The sequence below is a fragment of the Ascidiella aspersa genome, chromosome 9 (assembly GCF_963924565.1).
Source record: "Ascidiella aspersa chromosome 9, kaAscAspe10.2, whole genome shotgun sequence".
Lineage (NCBI taxonomy): Eukaryota > Metazoa > Chordata > Ascidiacea > Phlebobranchia > Ascidiidae > Ascidiella > Ascidiella aspersa.
The window spans coordinates 24,143,886-24,158,556 of NC_139455.1; the positions used below are offsets into that span (position 1 = coordinate 24,143,886).

Below are 14,671 nucleotides of genomic sequence, written 5' to 3' on the forward strand. Positions count from 1 at the left end.
TTGTTTAATTTAAAAAAAATTAATGAATTTACTATGTCTTGGACTATGTTGAAACGAAATATTGAGAAATTGCTACCTAGTTCTGTATGGGCTTAGATAAATTCTTATTGCGTATTACTAAAACCTCCAAACATTATCTTAATATTTATTCGAAACGTTTAAAATGCTACGTACTTCTGTATGGGTTTTGAGTCTTTCCACGTCAACACCCCAACCACTATGCAAAGTTAATACATTTAGGATTGCAAAAAAGCTGTAAAACTTGTGAAATCTATTTTGAGGTGGTCCTTGTACAACATTTTACAACTAATATGAAATTAAAGGTAACATGTAAATATAGCGGTAATTAAGTAATCTAGTTTTGTATACAACAAACGCACTGGGTTTATTTTCGCATTAAACCCCAAAAAACTTTTTTCTGTCGCTCTATGGTTCTATTCGTGTCGCCATACAATATTAACAAAGAGACGAAACAAAACTTCTGGCGAATTTGCGCTCCTTATTTTACAGGTTTCCGTAACATTTACAATCGTTTTTATTGCCACCGCTCCTTTGATATCGATATATGCGAGACCTTCAAAGCAAACACGACTTTGAGGTTTGTCGAGTGCCATACGTCGGGGTAATGACGTCACAAAACGTCGTTCCGGTCGGTTACGCGTTCACTGGGGTGTAGCAATGAACTTTTACTACATCCGCTGATAATAGATCTATTATATTCTTTCATTGTCGATCCGCCGTTACTCAATAATCGTGTTTCCTAGCTAAACAGGATACCTGTATTTTTAAACCTTAGTGGGTCCTAGAACGATGTTAATGCCAAAGTACGAGTAAGTATAGTCGATTTTTTTGGCTGAAAGACATAAAATAAATATGTTGCACCGATTATTGTTTGCGTTTGGTATTGTTACTTGCTTTATCGTTTCCTGTTGTTCTTTTCACTCTTTCTTTCTCACTCACTTTATATCGCTTTTCCACTTTTGCACCCACCTTTCACGCTTAATTTCTTATCTTATCACGTTTTCCGTTGGCACCTGATAATTAGTTACATTTGACACTTGCACCATTTCTTTCTCTCGTTGTGGTGATTCGCGTATTTCGAAACCAATGTATGGCAGACGGGGTTCGGGCGAGTTTGGAAAACATTGAGAAAGCTTTATAGCTGACGTTTCCGCCACCTTTTCAGACGTTGGCCGCTCTTATTGTTTTATGTGTCTTATAGTTTATTTACGTCTTCTTATATTAATAGAGTTTGCGACACGTGAAGCGCTTAGCATATGACAGGCCGTAAAGTAGGTAGCCTGAAAGTTTAGTGTCACAAATATATTAATTAAATAAATTTAAAGTACCTAATAGAAACGTTGGGACGAATTAACCTATTTCTGTATGGGTTTTAAATTTTCTTCTGCCGCGAATTGTATGTCGTAATGTGCATTTACACATTCTTACCTGATTCTTAATGGGATTTGATATTTCTGCTCTGTCTTGCCATCCAACCAATATGACTGAATAATGTACTTTATTTCACCACAACGAGCAAAACAAACAGCTGACCTATAGTTGGCGACAAAATCACTTGGCCGTCAAATGCTTTACGCAATGAGCTATAACGCCGGCTTAGAATGGAGCACGTTGCAAATGATACGGATTCGTTCTCGTTAGCCAGTACGACATCTAGTTACATATGTACACTATAGTGTATATTAGTTTCAACATTGGAGCATACTGGTTGGAGGTTGTAGTAAGGCGTTATAACAATATCAAAGCCCATACAGAAGCAGATAGCATTTTGAACGTTTCGGATTTAATTTCTGGAGGTTGTAGTTAGACAGACATAAAATCAATATCACAGCTCACAGAAGTAGGAACCGTTTTGAACGTTTCGAATAAATCTTTATTCTTTCAGATGTTGAAAATTATTATTTGATATATTCGAAACGTTCACATAATGCTACATTTGTGTATGGGCTTTGATATTCATTCTACGTCTAACTACAACCTCCAACCATTATCTTAAGATTTATTCGAAACGTTCAAAATGCTCTCTACTTCTGTATGGGCTTTGATATTCTTACTACGGGTTTCAACATTTGAATTATGCATATCACTATATATTTGTTTTAACAATATAAATATGCTGATCACTTTTTTATTTCAGCTTTCCATTTCCCCCGTTTCTGCCCCCTGGGGCGCACTTTCCCGATGAAATGGGGGCGGTTGAAGGAGGGGGGCAAATTGTGGACGGAATGGGTTACCCCCTCGGACCTATTTACCCCCATTCACCAGGTCAGTAAGTGTGCTGTTGTCCTGCGTTTTCTATTCTAGTTTTTCCGGGCTACCTGGTAAAACTTGGAAAACTGTAATGAGTGTGATTGTAGATTGAGTATCAACGTTCAAACAGAATTATTTAGTATTTGTGATCATTTCTATTAAATAAAAGTCATTTACGTCGAAACCTTTGAACAATAAAGCATGTCGCTTTTTATGTCTATTTGGGCCGTTATTTTCACCATTAGACTTATGAACAGATCCGTATATAGTGTTCCAAAAGTCATTTGTCTTTAACATTGGTGTTGTTAAAAAAATCCATGAAGATTTTTTCGAGCTGTTTACAAAATGCTGCATACTTCTGTACTGGCTTTGATGTTTATTCTAGGTCTACGAGAAACCTCCAGCTATTTTATCTGCTCTAACGTAGTGATTTTTTAAAAGGGGCATTATTCAGACTTTACCAGCACCAGATTGTCGTTTGTCTTTGTTGTTTACTGTTGTTAGAGCTGTTAACGTACTTAAGTACAAGTTATGGGACACAATATCTTAAATGAGTGAGCAGATGTTAATAAATCAAGCACTACATTCTTGCGTAGTTACTTTTTTATTCTTAAAAAAATTCTATTGCACAAAATGCGACTCGGGCCTATCAGATGATAAACCATATTTTGTTTTCTAATTTGCCTGTCTAAATCAACAACAATTAAACAATCGGGTACAAAGTAATGTTGGTGTTAAGTTGTGTTTTGTTTTTTGTTTTTAGGTCCACAAATGAGCCCAAACGGAACCTTACGGCGCGGTCCTCCAGAGTTTCAGTAAGTCAATTTATTGTTCTATTTATGTTTCGCAATTTTTGGTGTTTTAGAGCCGATCTTCCATTTTGCGATCTTCAACCAACAACATTTTTGTTGTTGTTGTTAAGTTGTTGCACGACTTTTTAGAATTGTTTTCCGAAGTTTAGTTTAAATACATATATATTTTCTTTGAAAGAATAAAAAAATCTTAAATTAAAATCCTTACCTTTATTGTTTTTTCGATGCATATAAACCGCTTAAGCATGCTTGTTAAGAAACTTAAACACATAATGCTCTATTCGCGACAAATTGTTGCTTTAGTAACGAACAAGTATAATGTTGTAAGCTGCAAATATAAATTATTCAGTCTCAATACTGTACTCTGATTACTATTAGTGTAATTAAACCTACAAAACATTTACAAACTGGTGTTACAGAAACGTTTGATGCTTTTTTCAGGAGCGGTTCGATTCCCCAGTACGGCGCACACCCCTACTACACCCTCCCCTACCCCTACGCCTACTACTACCACCCGCAGTATTTCATGGATCCTAATTTCCAAGATGGAGCCGCAACCCTTGACAGGTTAAACACTCACCTCGTTGAAATAGCGCTCCAGTGTGGTATTGGAGTTGATGCACTTTATATTGATGTCTTTAAATAGCCTGAGAAGCGCACCGCTTCGAACACCAATCAACTAGCATGGTCTAAAACTTTTAATACAACGTATCATGCTTCTCATTCTTTATTCTTTTTTTTCTTTATTGGTTAGCGTTAAACGCAGACTGTCTTTGCCCATGTTAGTCTTGGACTGGTCCTCTTGGATGTATTCTAATCACTTACTTAACGTTTAAATATTTTTTACTATTTATTTGCTATTTGTTTGTACAAATAAACTGATGATGCTATTCATATATTTGGCGAAATGCAAATTTATATTTAAAGTTTTAGACCTTGCTGATTGTTGTTTCGAGCGGTGCACTTCTCAAGCTACTAAAAATTTTTGAACTTTTATCGCCGGGGTTATGTGTTCTGTTGGAGGGCAAGATTCTGTTGTGGAAACACATACTTAACTGATGTCTTACCATGTGTTTTAATATTGTTTTTTACATTTTTAGAAATATGAAGGCGAAATCGCGTCACCACAAAAGCGCTAATCCGTCCAAGAAATCTTCGAAGAAAGATGTGAGTAAATACCGGAGTTCGGTTAATGAAGCCTGAATGATATTTTATGGATATTTTAGCTTTACTATTGACGATAAATTGCGTTAATAATATCTGTGTGTAAACTAAAATCGGAAGAGTTTTTTTTTGTCAGATTTGCATAAATAAAACCATAAGTTTAATGGTGAAAATAACGGCCCAAATAGACGTTAAAACCGACATGCTTTATTTTCAAACGTTTCGGCAATTTCTGATGCCATCATCAGTGATATGAAGGCCACATCGGTTGCACCCGTTTATATACACTTTGGCATTAGAAATTGCCGAAACGTTTGAAAATAAAGCATGTCGGTTTTAACGTCTATTTGGGCCGTTATTTTCACCATTAAACTTATGAACAGATCCGTATATAGTGATCTAAAACCATACGTTTTACCTAAACAAAAAATTAAGGCCGGTATTTTGTTGTTTTAATATATCAAATAAGAAACTGCCCACAACATCGATTGTTGTTTTTGCTATTGTTCTTATCGTGTTTTTACGCCTCCACTTAATTTTTTCTTGTTTTTTTCTTAGATGCCATCGCACCGTTTGTTGCCACGTTTTTTGACCTGAGTTGCGTTTAACAAGATTTTTTCACGCTAAATTTTACTAAATTTGTTTTGTTGTTTCGCTGGCGAAATATATATATAATTAACATCTACATAAAATGTCTAGCATTACTATATAAGTCTACTGCTGTAGTCTACATGCATCTAAGCAAGCATATTTCATTTTTCAAGAGGCAAAACCTTTATATAAATTCACAAGGTTACTACATATATCCAGCGTCACCCAAATCCGTCCGACGCCCACACCACGCCCACCGACTCCACCAGTCACGAGCCGCTCTATAGCGTCCCCAGCGGCGGCGAGCGGCAGGATTTCTACCGTCCAAACCAAGCCATAGAAGTAGACGATGTGAAACTGGCCTCGGTGGTCAGTAAACACCACCGTACCCCTTCCCCCCTGCTGACTCCCCCCTCATCAAACTCCGGCGCCCAGTCTCTTGACGCCTCCTCCCTCAATGACGTAGAAACTGATGACGTCAGTGCAATGAGGGCGATCTTAGGGCAGAAAACAGTAAGGACGTTCCAACCCGTCTCGAAAAAGGAGGTTTTCATTGACGGAGCTTCACCAGTGAAGGCGGAACTCGAGAGCGCCGCTAGCGACAAGGCTACGTCACTTCCGGTCAGTGTGCGAAGCGTATCGAGTCAGGGAAATTCCCCAAAGTCGCCATCGACCAAGCCCACAGGTCAATCACTAGGTAAGATACTGAAAACCTTACATAAAAGTTTAAAATCTTATATATTATTTTTAGTTCTAAAATTGATTGAATAGTCCACATTGATTGTATAAAATGTCAAAGAATTGTTGATTTGTGCCAAAGTCTGGCATATAATTTATTTTATGATTGTAATATCTTCGATACTGAATGTTGAAATTTATGGTTCTACAAAGCTGTAATTGTCCAAAAAATATTACTTGGTGGGGGATGGTAGCTCAGTGGTAGGGCGCACTTTTTGTCACAGCTCTAATTTGACAAAATATCAGGCGATGGACTGCTAATCCATTGTGCTCTGCACGCCTGGGTTCGAATCCCATCCTCGTCGTAGGGGATGTAGCTCAGTGGTAGAGCGCACGCTTTGCATATGTGAGGCCCCGGGTTCAATCCCCGGCATCTCCATCCTTTTCAATTTGATTTGTTGATTCTTTGTGAAGAACTTGAAGTTTTATATTGAAATAAATTTCAGCCCTAACTTATCAAACATCCTGGAGATTTTAGTTATATTTTGCAGAAAACCGTATTGTTGATTTTTGTCAAAACCTACTATTGAATCTATATTTGTATTGTATCTGAGTCAGTGTTGAAATTCATGTGTGTGAATTGCCTTAATTTACCAAAAGGTAGTACTGAGTGTGGGGTTCGAACCCACGCGGATACACATCCATTGGAACTTAAGTCCAACGCCTTAACCACTCGGCCAACCCAGTTAGTTTATTAGCTTGAAGAATATTTTTTAAGTTGCACTTTGTTGTGATTGCGAAATCTTGTTTTGTTGTAACCTACTGCAACACAGCGACGAGGTGGCCGAGTGGTTAAGGCGATGGACTGCTAATCCATTGTGCTCTGCACCCGTGGGTTCGAATCCCATCCTCGTCGTAGGGGATGTAGCTCAGTGGTAGAGCGCACGCTTTGCATGTGTGAAGCCCCGGGTTCAATCCCCGGCTTCTCCATATTTTTTGGTGAATCGATTGTCAGATCATTCAGTTCTACATTGATTGTTTTGTTGGACTATGTAATATCGCAACACAGTTGTTTTGAAAATGGCACAATTTATGGTTTTCTTAGTTTTTTGGCCTAATCATTTCCCCACAAATGCATGTTTCGCAGGGACGAGGTGGCCGAGTGGTTTAGGCGATGGACTGCACATCCATTGTGCTCTGGACGCGTGGGTTCGAATCCCATCCTCGTCGTAGGGGATGTAGCTCAGTGGTAGAGCGCACGCTTTGCATGTGTGAGGCCCCGGGTTCAATCCCCGGCATCTCCATCCTTTTCAATTTATTTTGTTGATTCTTTCTGAAGAACTCGAAGTTTTATTTTGATTTAAATTTTAGTTATATTTTGCAGAAAACCGTATTGTTGTATTTTGTCAAAACCTACTATTGAATCTATATTTGTATTGTATCTGAGTCAGTGTTGAAATTCATATGAGTGAATTGCTTCAATTTACCAAAAAGTAGTACTGGGTGTGGGGTTCGAACCCACGCGGATATACATCCATTGGAACTTAAGTCCAACGCCTTAACCACTCGGCCAACCCAGTTAGTTTATTAGCTTTAAGAATATTTTTTAAGTTGCACTTTGTTGTAACTGCGAAAAGTTGTTTTGTTGTAACCTACGGCAACACAGCGACGAGGTGGCCGAGTGGTTAAGGCGATGCACTGCTAATCCATTGTGCTGTGCACGCGTGGGTTCGAATCCCATCCTCGTCGTAGGGGATGTAGCTCAGTGGTAGAGCGCACGCTTTGCATGTGTGAGGCCCCGGGTTCAATCCCCGGCATCTCCATCCTTTTCAATTTGTTTTGGTGATTCTTTCTGAAGAACTCGAAGTTTTATTTTGATTTAAATTTCAGCCCTAACTTGTCAAACATACTGGAGATTTTAGTTATATTTTGCAGAAAACCGTATTGTTGATTTTTGTCAAAACCTACTATTGAATCTATATTTGCATTGTATCTGAGTCAGTGTTGAAATTCATATGAGTGAATTGCTTCAATTTACCAAAAAGTAGTACTGGATTTGGGGTTCGAACCCACGCGGATATACATCCATTGGAACTTAAGTCCAACGCCTTAACCACTCGGCCAACCCAGTTAGTTTATTAGCTTGAAGAATATTTTTTAAGTTGCACTTTGTTGTGTTGCGAAATCTTGTTTTGTTGTAACCTACTGCAACACAGCGACGAGGTGGCCGAGTGGTTAAGGCGATGGACTGCTAATCCATTGTGCTCTGCACGCGTGGGTTCGAATCCCATCCTCGTCGTAGGGGATGTAGCTCAGTGGTAGAGCGCACGCTTTGCATGTGTGAGGCCCCGGGTTCAATCCCCGGCATCTCCATATTTGTTTGGTGAATCGATTGTTAGATCATTGAGTTCTAAATTGATTGTTTTGTTGGACTATGTAATATCGCAACACAGTTGTTTTGAAAATGTCACAATTCATGGTTTTCTTAGTTTTTGGCGTAATGATTTTCCCACAAATGCCTTTTTCGCAGCGACGAGGTGGCCGAGTGGTTAAGGCGATAGACTGCTAATCCATTGTGCTCTGCACGCGTGGGTTCGAATCCCATCCTCGTCGTAGGGGATGTAGCTCAGTGGTAGAGCGCACGCTTTGCATGTGTGAGACCCCGGGTTCAATCCCCGGCATCTCCATCCTTTTCAATTTGTTTTGTTGATTCTTTCTGAAGAACTCGAAGTTTTATTTTGATTTAAATTTTAGTTATATTTTGCAGAAAACCGTATTGTTGATTTTTGTCAAAACCTACTATTGAATCTATATTTGTATTGTATCTGAGTCAGTGTTGAAATTCATATGAGTGAATTGCTTCAATTTACCAAAAAGTAGTACTAGGTGTGGGGTTCGAACCCACGCGGATATACATCCATTGGAACTTAAGTCCAACGCCTTAACCACTCGGCCAACCCAGTCAGTTTATTAGCTTCAAGAATATTTTTTAAGTTGCACTTTGTTGTGATTGCGAAATCTTGTTTTGTTGTAACCTACCGCAACACAGCGACGAGGTGGCCGAGTGGTTAAGGCGATGCACTGCTAATCCATTGTGCTCTGCCCGCGTGGGTTCGAATCCCATCCTCGTCGTAGGGGATGTAGCTCAGTGGTAGAGCGCACGCTTTGCATGTGTGAGGCCCCGGGTTCAATCCCCGGCATCTCCATCTTTTTCAATTTGTTTTGGTGATTCTTTCTGAAGAACTCGAAGTTTTATTTTGATTTAAATTTCAGCCCTAACTTGTCAAACATACTGGAGATTTCAGTTATATTTTGCAGAAAACCTATTGTTGATTTTTGTTAAAACCTACTATTGAATCTATATATGTATTGTATCTGAGTCAGTGTTGAAATTCATATGAGTGAATTGCCTTAATTTACCAAAAAGTAGTACAGAGTGTTGGGTTCGAACCCACGCAGATATACAACCATTGGAACTTAATCCAACGCCTTAACCACTCGGCCAACCCAGTTAGTTTATTAGCTTGAAGAATATTTTTTAAGTTGCACTTTGTTGTGATTGCGAAATCTTGTTTTGTTGTAACCTACTGCAACACAGCGACGAGGTGGCCGAGTGGTTAAGTCGATGGACTGCTAATGCATTGTGCTCTGCACGCGTGGGTTCGAATCCCATCCTCGTCGTAGGGGATGTAGCTCAGTGGTAGAGCGCACGCTTTGCATGTGTGAGGCCCCGGGTTCAATCCCCGGCTTCTCCATATTTTTTGGTGAATCGATTGTTAGATCATTCAGTTCTACATTGATTGTTTTGTTGGACTATGTAATATCGCAACACAGTTGTTTTGAAAATATCACAATTAATGGTTTTCTTAGTTTTTTGGTCTAATGATTTCCTCACAAATGCCTTTTTTCGCAGCGACGAGGTGGCCGAGTGGTTAAGGCGATGGACTGCTAATCCATTGTGCTCTGCACGCGTGGGTTCGAATCCCATCCTCGTCGTAGGGGATGTAGCTCAGTGGTAGTATGCACGCTTTGCATGTGTGAGGCCCCGGGTTCAATCCCCGGCATCTCAATCTTTTTCAATTTGTTTTGGTGATTCTTTCTGAAGAACTCGAAGTTTTATTTTGATTTAAATTTCAGCCCTAACTTGTCAAACATACTGGAGATTTCAGTTATATTTTGCAGAAAACCGTATTGTTGATTTTTGTTAAAACCTACTATTGAATCTATATATGTATTGTATCTGAGTCAGTGTTGAAATTCATATGAGTGAATTGCCTCAATTTACCAAAAAGTAGTACTGGGTGTGGGGTTCGAACCCACGCGGATATACATCCATTGGAACTTAAGTCCAACGCCTTAACCACTCGGCCAACCCAGTTAGTTTATTAGCTTGAAGAATATTTTTTAAGTTGCACTTTGTTGTGATTGCGAAATCTTGTTTTGTTGTAACCTACCGCAACACAGCGACGAGGTGGCCGAGTGGTTAAGGCGATGGACTGCTAATCCATTGTGCTCTGCACGCGTGGGTTCGAATCCCATCCTCGTCGTAGGGGATGTAGCTCAGTGGTAGAGCGCACGCTTCGCATGTGTGAGGCCCCTGGTTCAATCCCCGGCATCTCCATCCTTTTCAATTTGTTTTGTTGATTCTTTCTGAAGAACTCGAAGTTTTATTTTGATTTAAATTTTAGTTATATTTTGCAGAAAACCGTATTGTTGATTTTTGTCAAAACCTACTATTGAATCTATATTTGTATTGTATCTGAGTCAGTGTTGAATTCATATGAGTGAATTGCTTCAATTTACCAAAAAGTAGTACTGGGTGTGGGGTTCGAACCCACGCGGATATACATCCATTGGAACTTAAGTCCCACGCCTTAACCACTCGGCCAACCCAGTTAGTTTATTAGCTTCAAGAATATTTTTTAAGTTGCACTTTGTTGTAACTGCGAAAACTTGTTTTGTTGTAACCTACAGCGACGAGGTGGCCGAGTGGTTAAGGCGATGCACTGCTAATCCATTGTGCTCTGCACGCGTGGGTTCGAATCCCATCCTCGTCGTAGGGGATGTAGCTCATTGGTAGAGCGCACGCTTTGCATGTGTGAGGCCCCGGGTTCAATCCCCGGCATCTCCATCCTTTTCAATTTGTTTTGTTGATTCTTTCTGAAGAACTCGAAGTTTTATTTTGATTTAAATTTTAGTTATATTTTGCAGAAAACCGTATTGTTGATTTTTGTCAAAACCTACTATTGAATCTATATTTGTATTGTATCTGAGTCAGTGTTGAAATTCATATGAGTGAATTGCTTCAATTTACCAAAAAGTAGTACTGGGTGTGGGGTTCGAACCCACGCGGATATACATCCATTGGAACTTAAGTCCAACGCCTTAACCACTCGGCCAACCCAGTTAGTTTATTAGCTTTAAGAATATTTTTTAAGTTGCACTTTGTTGTAACTGCGAAAAGTTGTTTTGTTGTAACCTACGGCAACACAGCGACGAGGTGGCCGAGTGGTTAAGGCGATGCACTGCTAATCCATTGTGCTGTGCACGCGTGGGTTCGAACCCCATCCTCGTCGTAGGGGATGTAGCTCAGTAGTAGAGCGCACGCTTCGCATGTGTGAGGCCCCGGGTTCAATCCCCGGCATCTCCATATTTGTTTGGTGAATCGATTGTTAGATCATTGAAATCTAAATTGATTTTTTGGTTGGACTATGTTATATCGCAACACAGTTGTTTTGAAAATATCACAATTAATGGTTTTCTTAGTTTTTTGGTCTAATGATTTCCTCACAAATGCCTTTTTTCGCAGCGACGAGGTGGCCGAGTGGTTAAGGCGATGGACTGCTAATCCATTGTGCTCTGCACGCGTGGGTTCGAATCCCATCCTCGTCGTAGGGGATGTAGCTCAGTGGTAGAGCGCACGCTTTGCATGTGTGAGGCCCCGGGTTCAATCCCCGGCATCTCCATCCTTTTCAATTTGTTTTGGTGATTCTTTCTGAAGAACTCGAAGTTTTATTTTGATTTAAATTTCAGCCCTAACTTGTCAAACATACTGGAGATTTTAGTTATATTTTGCAGAAAACCGTATTGTTGATTTTTGTCAAAACCTACTATTGAATCTATATTTGCATTGTATCTGAGTCAGTGTTGAAATTCATATGAGTGAATTGCTTATGAGTGAAATATGAGTGAAAAATTCATATGAGTGAATTGCTTCAATTTACCAAAAAGTAGTACTGGATTTGGGGTTCGAACCCACGCGGATATACATCCATTGGAACTTAAGTCCAACGCCTTAACCACTCGGCCAACCCAGTTAGTTTATTAGCTTGAAGAATATTTTTTAAGTTGCACTTTGTTGTGTTGCGAAATCTTGTTTTGTTGTAACCTACTGCAACACAGCGACGAGGTGGCCGAGTGGTTAAGGCGATGGACTGCTAATCCATTGTGCTCTGCACGCGTGGGTTCGAATCCCATCCTCGTCGTAGGGGATGTAGCTCAGTGGTAGAGCGCACGCTTTGCATGTGTGAGGCCCCGGGTTCAATCCCCGGCATCTCCATATTTGTTTGGTGAATCGATTGTTAGATCATTGAGTTCTAAATTGATTGTTTTGTTGGACTATGTAATATCGCAACACAGTTGTTTTGAAAATGTCACAATTCATGGTTTTCTTAGTTTTTGGCGTAATGATTTTCCCACAAATGCCTTTTTCGCAGCGACGAGGTGGCCGAGTGGTTAAGGCGATAGACTGCTAATCCATTGTGCTCTGCACGCGTGGGTTCGAATCCCATCCTCGTCGTAGGGGATGTAGCTCAGTGGTAGAGCGCACGCTTTGCATGTGTGAGACCCCGGGTTCAATCCCCGGCATCTCCATCCTTTTCAATTTGTTTTGTTGATTCTTTCTGAAGAACTCGAAGTTTTATTTTGATTTAAATTTTAGTTATATTTTGCAGAAAACCGTATTGTTGATTTTTGTCAAAACCTACTATTGAATCTATATTTGTATTGTATCTGAGTCAGTGTTGAAATTCATATGAGTGAATTGCTTCAATTTACCAAAAAGTAGTACTAGGTGTGGGGTTCGAACCCACGCGGATATACATCCATTGGAACTTAAGTCCAACGCCTTAACCACTCGGCCAACCCAGTCAGTTTATTAGCTTCAAGAATATTTTTTAAGTTGCACTTTGTTGTGATTGCGAAATCTTGTTTTGTTGTAACCTACCGCAACACAGCGACGAGGTGGCCGAGTGGTTAAGGCGATGCACTGCTAATCCATTGTGCTCTGCCCGCGTGGGTTCGAATCCCATCCTCGTCGTAGGGGATGTAGCTCAGTGGTAGAGCGCACGCTTTGCATGTGTGAGGCCCCGGGTTCAATCCCCGGCATCTCCATCTTTTTCAATTTGTTTTGGTGATTCTTTCTGAAGAACTCGAAGTTTTATTTTGATTTAAATTTCAGCCCTAACTTGTCAAACATACTGGAGATTTCAGTTATATTTTGCAGAAAACCTATTGTTGATTTTTGTTAAAACCTACTATTGAATCTATATATGTATTGTATCTGAGTCAGTGTTGAAATTCATATGAGTGAATTGCCTTAATTTACCAAAAAGTAGTACAGAGTGTTGGGTTCGAACCCACGCAGATATACAACCATTGGAACTTAATCCAACGCCTTAACCACTCGGCCAACCCAGTTAGTTTATTAGCTTGAAGAATATTTTTTAAGTTGCACTTTGTTGTGATTGCGAAATCTTGTTTTGTTGTAACCTACTGCAACACAGCGACGAGGTGGCCGAGTGGTTAAGTCGATGGACTGCTAATGCATTGTGCTCTGCACGCGTGGGTTCGAATCCCATCCTCGTCGTAGGGGATGTAGCTCAGTGGTAGAGCGCACGCTTTGCATGTGTGAGGCCCCGGGTTCAATCCCCGGCTTCTCCATATTTTTTGGTGAATCGATTGTTAGATCATTCAGTTCTACATTGATTGTTTTGTTGGACTATGTAATATCGCAACACAGTTGTTTTGAAAATATCACAATTAATGGTTTTCTTAGTTTTTTGGTCTAATGATTTCCTCACAAATGCCTTTTTTCGCAGCGACGAGGTGGCCGAGTGGTTAAGGCGATGGACTGCTAATCCATTGTGCTCTGCACGCGTGGGTTCGAATCCCATCCTCGTCGTAGGGGATGTAGCTCAGTGGTAGTATGCACGCTTTGCATGTGTGAGGCCCCGGGTTCAATCCCCGGCATCTCAATCTTTTTCAATTTGTTTTGGTGATTCTTTCTGAAGAACTCGAAGTTTTATTTTGATTTAAATTTCAGCCCTAACTTGTCAAACATACTGGAGATTTCAGTTATATTTTGCAGAAAACCGTATTGTTGATTTTTGTTAAAACCTACTATTGAATCTATATATGTATTGTATCTGAGTCAGTGTTGAAATTCATATGAGTGAATTGCCTCAATTTACCAAAAAGTAGTACTGGGTGTGGGGTTCGAACCCACGCGGATATACATCCATTGGAACTTAAGTCCAACGCCTTAACCACTCGGCCAACCCAGTTAGTTTATTAGCTTGAAGAATATTTTTTAAGTTGCACTTTGTTGTGATTGCGAAATCTTGTTTTGTTGTAACCTACCGCAACACAGCGACGAGGTGGCCGAGTGGTTAAGGCGATGGACTGCTAATCCATTGTGCTCTGCACGCGTGGGTTCGAATCCCATCCTCGTCGTAGGGGATGTAGCTCAGTGGTAGAGCGCACGCTTCGCATGTGTGAGGCCCCTGGTTCAATCCCCGGCATTTCCATCCTTTTCAATTTGTTTTGTTGATTCTTTCTGAAGAACTCGAAGTTTTATTTTGATTTAAATTTTAGTTATATTTTGCAGAAAACCGTATTGTTGATTTTTGTCAAAACCTACTATTGAATCTATATTTGTATTGTATCTGAGTCAGTGTTGAATTCATATGAGTGAATTGCTTCAATTTACCAAAAAGTAGTACTGGGTGTGGGGTTCGAACCCACGCGGATATACATCCATTGGAACTTAAGTCCCACGCCTTAACCACTCGGCCAACCCAGTTAGTTTATTAGCTTCAAGAATATTTTTTAAGTTGCACTTTGTTGTAACTGCGAAAACTTGTTTTGTTGTAACC

General features: G+C 40.0%; 1 protein-coding gene and 46 non-coding genes across 47 annotated transcripts in view; 36 read left to right on the plus strand and 11 right to left on the minus strand.

Annotated features, from left to right (window-relative positions):
* Positions 1-14,671, plus strand: part of LOC146133850 (uncharacterized) — a 142,775-nt gene that overhangs the window by 5,680 nt on the left and 122,424 nt on the right. The window contains exons 6-10 of the mRNA XM_083397839.1: positions 2,159-2,286; positions 3,035-3,086; positions 3,525-3,650; positions 4,184-4,250; positions 5,058-5,535. Coding sequence (XP_083253965.1) covers positions 2,159-2,286; positions 3,035-3,086; positions 3,525-3,650; positions 4,184-4,250; positions 5,058-5,535 — 851 coding nt within the window. The remainder of the gene's footprint in view (positions 1-2,158; positions 2,287-3,034; positions 3,087-3,524; positions 3,651-4,183; positions 4,251-5,057; positions 5,536-14,671) is intronic.
* Trnaa-ugc (transfer RNA alanine (anticodon UGC)) lies at positions 5,884-5,955 on the plus strand. The gene has a single exon. It is a non-coding gene; the product is annotated as a tRNA-Ala (tRNA).
* Positions 6,181-6,263, minus strand: Trnal-uaa (transfer RNA leucine (anticodon UAA)). Its single transcript has one exon. It is a non-coding gene; the product is annotated as a tRNA-Leu (tRNA).
* Trnas-gcu (transfer RNA serine (anticodon GCU)) lies at positions 6,351-6,432 on the plus strand. The gene has a single exon. It is a non-coding gene; the product is annotated as a tRNA-Ser (tRNA).
* Trnaa-ugc (transfer RNA alanine (anticodon UGC)) lies at positions 6,435-6,506 on the plus strand. The gene has a single exon. It is a non-coding gene; the product is annotated as a tRNA-Ala (tRNA).
* On the plus strand, positions 6,665-6,746 carry Trnac-gca (transfer RNA cysteine (anticodon GCA)). Its single transcript has one exon. It is a non-coding gene; the product is annotated as a tRNA-Cys (tRNA).
* Trnaa-ugc (transfer RNA alanine (anticodon UGC)) lies at positions 6,749-6,820 on the plus strand. Its single transcript has one exon. It is a non-coding gene; the product is annotated as a tRNA-Ala (tRNA).
* Positions 7,014-7,096, minus strand: Trnal-uaa (transfer RNA leucine (anticodon UAA)). The gene has a single exon. It is a non-coding gene; the product is annotated as a tRNA-Leu (tRNA).
* Positions 7,184-7,265, plus strand: Trnas-gcu (transfer RNA serine (anticodon GCU)). The gene has a single exon. It is a non-coding gene; the product is annotated as a tRNA-Ser (tRNA).
* On the plus strand, positions 7,268-7,339 carry Trnaa-ugc (transfer RNA alanine (anticodon UGC)). The gene has a single exon. It is a non-coding gene; the product is annotated as a tRNA-Ala (tRNA).
* On the minus strand, positions 7,565-7,647 carry Trnal-uaa (transfer RNA leucine (anticodon UAA)). Its single transcript has one exon. It is a non-coding gene; the product is annotated as a tRNA-Leu (tRNA).
* Trnas-gcu (transfer RNA serine (anticodon GCU)) lies at positions 7,734-7,815 on the plus strand. The gene has a single exon. It is a non-coding gene; the product is annotated as a tRNA-Ser (tRNA).
* On the plus strand, positions 7,818-7,889 carry Trnaa-ugc (transfer RNA alanine (anticodon UGC)). The gene has a single exon. It is a non-coding gene; the product is annotated as a tRNA-Ala (tRNA).
* On the plus strand, positions 8,048-8,129 carry Trnas-gcu (transfer RNA serine (anticodon GCU)). The gene has a single exon. It is a non-coding gene; the product is annotated as a tRNA-Ser (tRNA).
* Positions 8,132-8,203, plus strand: Trnaa-ugc (transfer RNA alanine (anticodon UGC)). The gene has a single exon. It is a non-coding gene; the product is annotated as a tRNA-Ala (tRNA).
* Positions 8,397-8,479, minus strand: Trnal-uaa (transfer RNA leucine (anticodon UAA)). The gene has a single exon. It is a non-coding gene; the product is annotated as a tRNA-Leu (tRNA).
* Trnas-gcu (transfer RNA serine (anticodon GCU)) lies at positions 8,567-8,648 on the plus strand. The gene has a single exon. It is a non-coding gene; the product is annotated as a tRNA-Ser (tRNA).
* Positions 8,651-8,722, plus strand: Trnaa-ugc (transfer RNA alanine (anticodon UGC)). Its single transcript has one exon. It is a non-coding gene; the product is annotated as a tRNA-Ala (tRNA).
* Positions 9,116-9,197, plus strand: Trnas-gcu (transfer RNA serine (anticodon GCU)). The gene has a single exon. It is a non-coding gene; the product is annotated as a tRNA-Ser (tRNA).
* On the plus strand, positions 9,200-9,271 carry Trnaa-ugc (transfer RNA alanine (anticodon UGC)). Its single transcript has one exon. It is a non-coding gene; the product is annotated as a tRNA-Ala (tRNA).
* Positions 9,431-9,512, plus strand: Trnas-gcu (transfer RNA serine (anticodon GCU)). Its single transcript has one exon. It is a non-coding gene; the product is annotated as a tRNA-Ser (tRNA).
* Trnal-uaa (transfer RNA leucine (anticodon UAA)) lies at positions 9,812-9,894 on the minus strand. The gene has a single exon. It is a non-coding gene; the product is annotated as a tRNA-Leu (tRNA).
* On the plus strand, positions 9,982-10,063 carry Trnas-gcu (transfer RNA serine (anticodon GCU)). Its single transcript has one exon. It is a non-coding gene; the product is annotated as a tRNA-Ser (tRNA).
* Trnaa-cgc (transfer RNA alanine (anticodon CGC)) lies at positions 10,066-10,137 on the plus strand. The gene has a single exon. It is a non-coding gene; the product is annotated as a tRNA-Ala (tRNA).
* On the minus strand, positions 10,330-10,412 carry Trnal-uaa (transfer RNA leucine (anticodon UAA)). The gene has a single exon. It is a non-coding gene; the product is annotated as a tRNA-Leu (tRNA).
* Trnas-gcu (transfer RNA serine (anticodon GCU)) lies at positions 10,492-10,573 on the plus strand. The gene has a single exon. It is a non-coding gene; the product is annotated as a tRNA-Ser (tRNA).
* Trnaa-ugc (transfer RNA alanine (anticodon UGC)) lies at positions 10,576-10,647 on the plus strand. The gene has a single exon. It is a non-coding gene; the product is annotated as a tRNA-Ala (tRNA).
* Trnal-uaa (transfer RNA leucine (anticodon UAA)) lies at positions 10,841-10,923 on the minus strand. Its single transcript has one exon. It is a non-coding gene; the product is annotated as a tRNA-Leu (tRNA).
* Trnas-gcu (transfer RNA serine (anticodon GCU)) lies at positions 11,011-11,092 on the plus strand. The gene has a single exon. It is a non-coding gene; the product is annotated as a tRNA-Ser (tRNA).
* Trnaa-cgc (transfer RNA alanine (anticodon CGC)) lies at positions 11,095-11,166 on the plus strand. Its single transcript has one exon. It is a non-coding gene; the product is annotated as a tRNA-Ala (tRNA).
* Trnas-gcu (transfer RNA serine (anticodon GCU)) lies at positions 11,327-11,408 on the plus strand. Its single transcript has one exon. It is a non-coding gene; the product is annotated as a tRNA-Ser (tRNA).
* Positions 11,411-11,482, plus strand: Trnaa-ugc (transfer RNA alanine (anticodon UGC)). Its single transcript has one exon. It is a non-coding gene; the product is annotated as a tRNA-Ala (tRNA).
* On the minus strand, positions 11,751-11,833 carry Trnal-uaa (transfer RNA leucine (anticodon UAA)). Its single transcript has one exon. It is a non-coding gene; the product is annotated as a tRNA-Leu (tRNA).
* Trnas-gcu (transfer RNA serine (anticodon GCU)) lies at positions 11,920-12,001 on the plus strand. The gene has a single exon. It is a non-coding gene; the product is annotated as a tRNA-Ser (tRNA).
* Positions 12,004-12,075, plus strand: Trnaa-ugc (transfer RNA alanine (anticodon UGC)). The gene has a single exon. It is a non-coding gene; the product is annotated as a tRNA-Ala (tRNA).
* Trnas-gcu (transfer RNA serine (anticodon GCU)) lies at positions 12,234-12,315 on the plus strand. The gene has a single exon. It is a non-coding gene; the product is annotated as a tRNA-Ser (tRNA).
* On the plus strand, positions 12,318-12,389 carry Trnaa-ugc (transfer RNA alanine (anticodon UGC)). The gene has a single exon. It is a non-coding gene; the product is annotated as a tRNA-Ala (tRNA).
* On the minus strand, positions 12,583-12,665 carry Trnal-uaa (transfer RNA leucine (anticodon UAA)). Its single transcript has one exon. It is a non-coding gene; the product is annotated as a tRNA-Leu (tRNA).
* On the plus strand, positions 12,753-12,834 carry Trnas-gcu (transfer RNA serine (anticodon GCU)). Its single transcript has one exon. It is a non-coding gene; the product is annotated as a tRNA-Ser (tRNA).
* Positions 12,837-12,908, plus strand: Trnaa-ugc (transfer RNA alanine (anticodon UGC)). Its single transcript has one exon. It is a non-coding gene; the product is annotated as a tRNA-Ala (tRNA).
* Positions 13,302-13,383, plus strand: Trnas-gcu (transfer RNA serine (anticodon GCU)). The gene has a single exon. It is a non-coding gene; the product is annotated as a tRNA-Ser (tRNA).
* On the plus strand, positions 13,386-13,457 carry Trnaa-ugc (transfer RNA alanine (anticodon UGC)). Its single transcript has one exon. It is a non-coding gene; the product is annotated as a tRNA-Ala (tRNA).
* Trnas-gcu (transfer RNA serine (anticodon GCU)) lies at positions 13,617-13,698 on the plus strand. The gene has a single exon. It is a non-coding gene; the product is annotated as a tRNA-Ser (tRNA).
* Trnal-uaa (transfer RNA leucine (anticodon UAA)) lies at positions 13,998-14,080 on the minus strand. Its single transcript has one exon. It is a non-coding gene; the product is annotated as a tRNA-Leu (tRNA).
* Positions 14,168-14,249, plus strand: Trnas-gcu (transfer RNA serine (anticodon GCU)). Its single transcript has one exon. It is a non-coding gene; the product is annotated as a tRNA-Ser (tRNA).
* Positions 14,252-14,323, plus strand: Trnaa-cgc (transfer RNA alanine (anticodon CGC)). Its single transcript has one exon. It is a non-coding gene; the product is annotated as a tRNA-Ala (tRNA).
* Positions 14,516-14,598, minus strand: Trnal-uaa (transfer RNA leucine (anticodon UAA)). Its single transcript has one exon. It is a non-coding gene; the product is annotated as a tRNA-Leu (tRNA).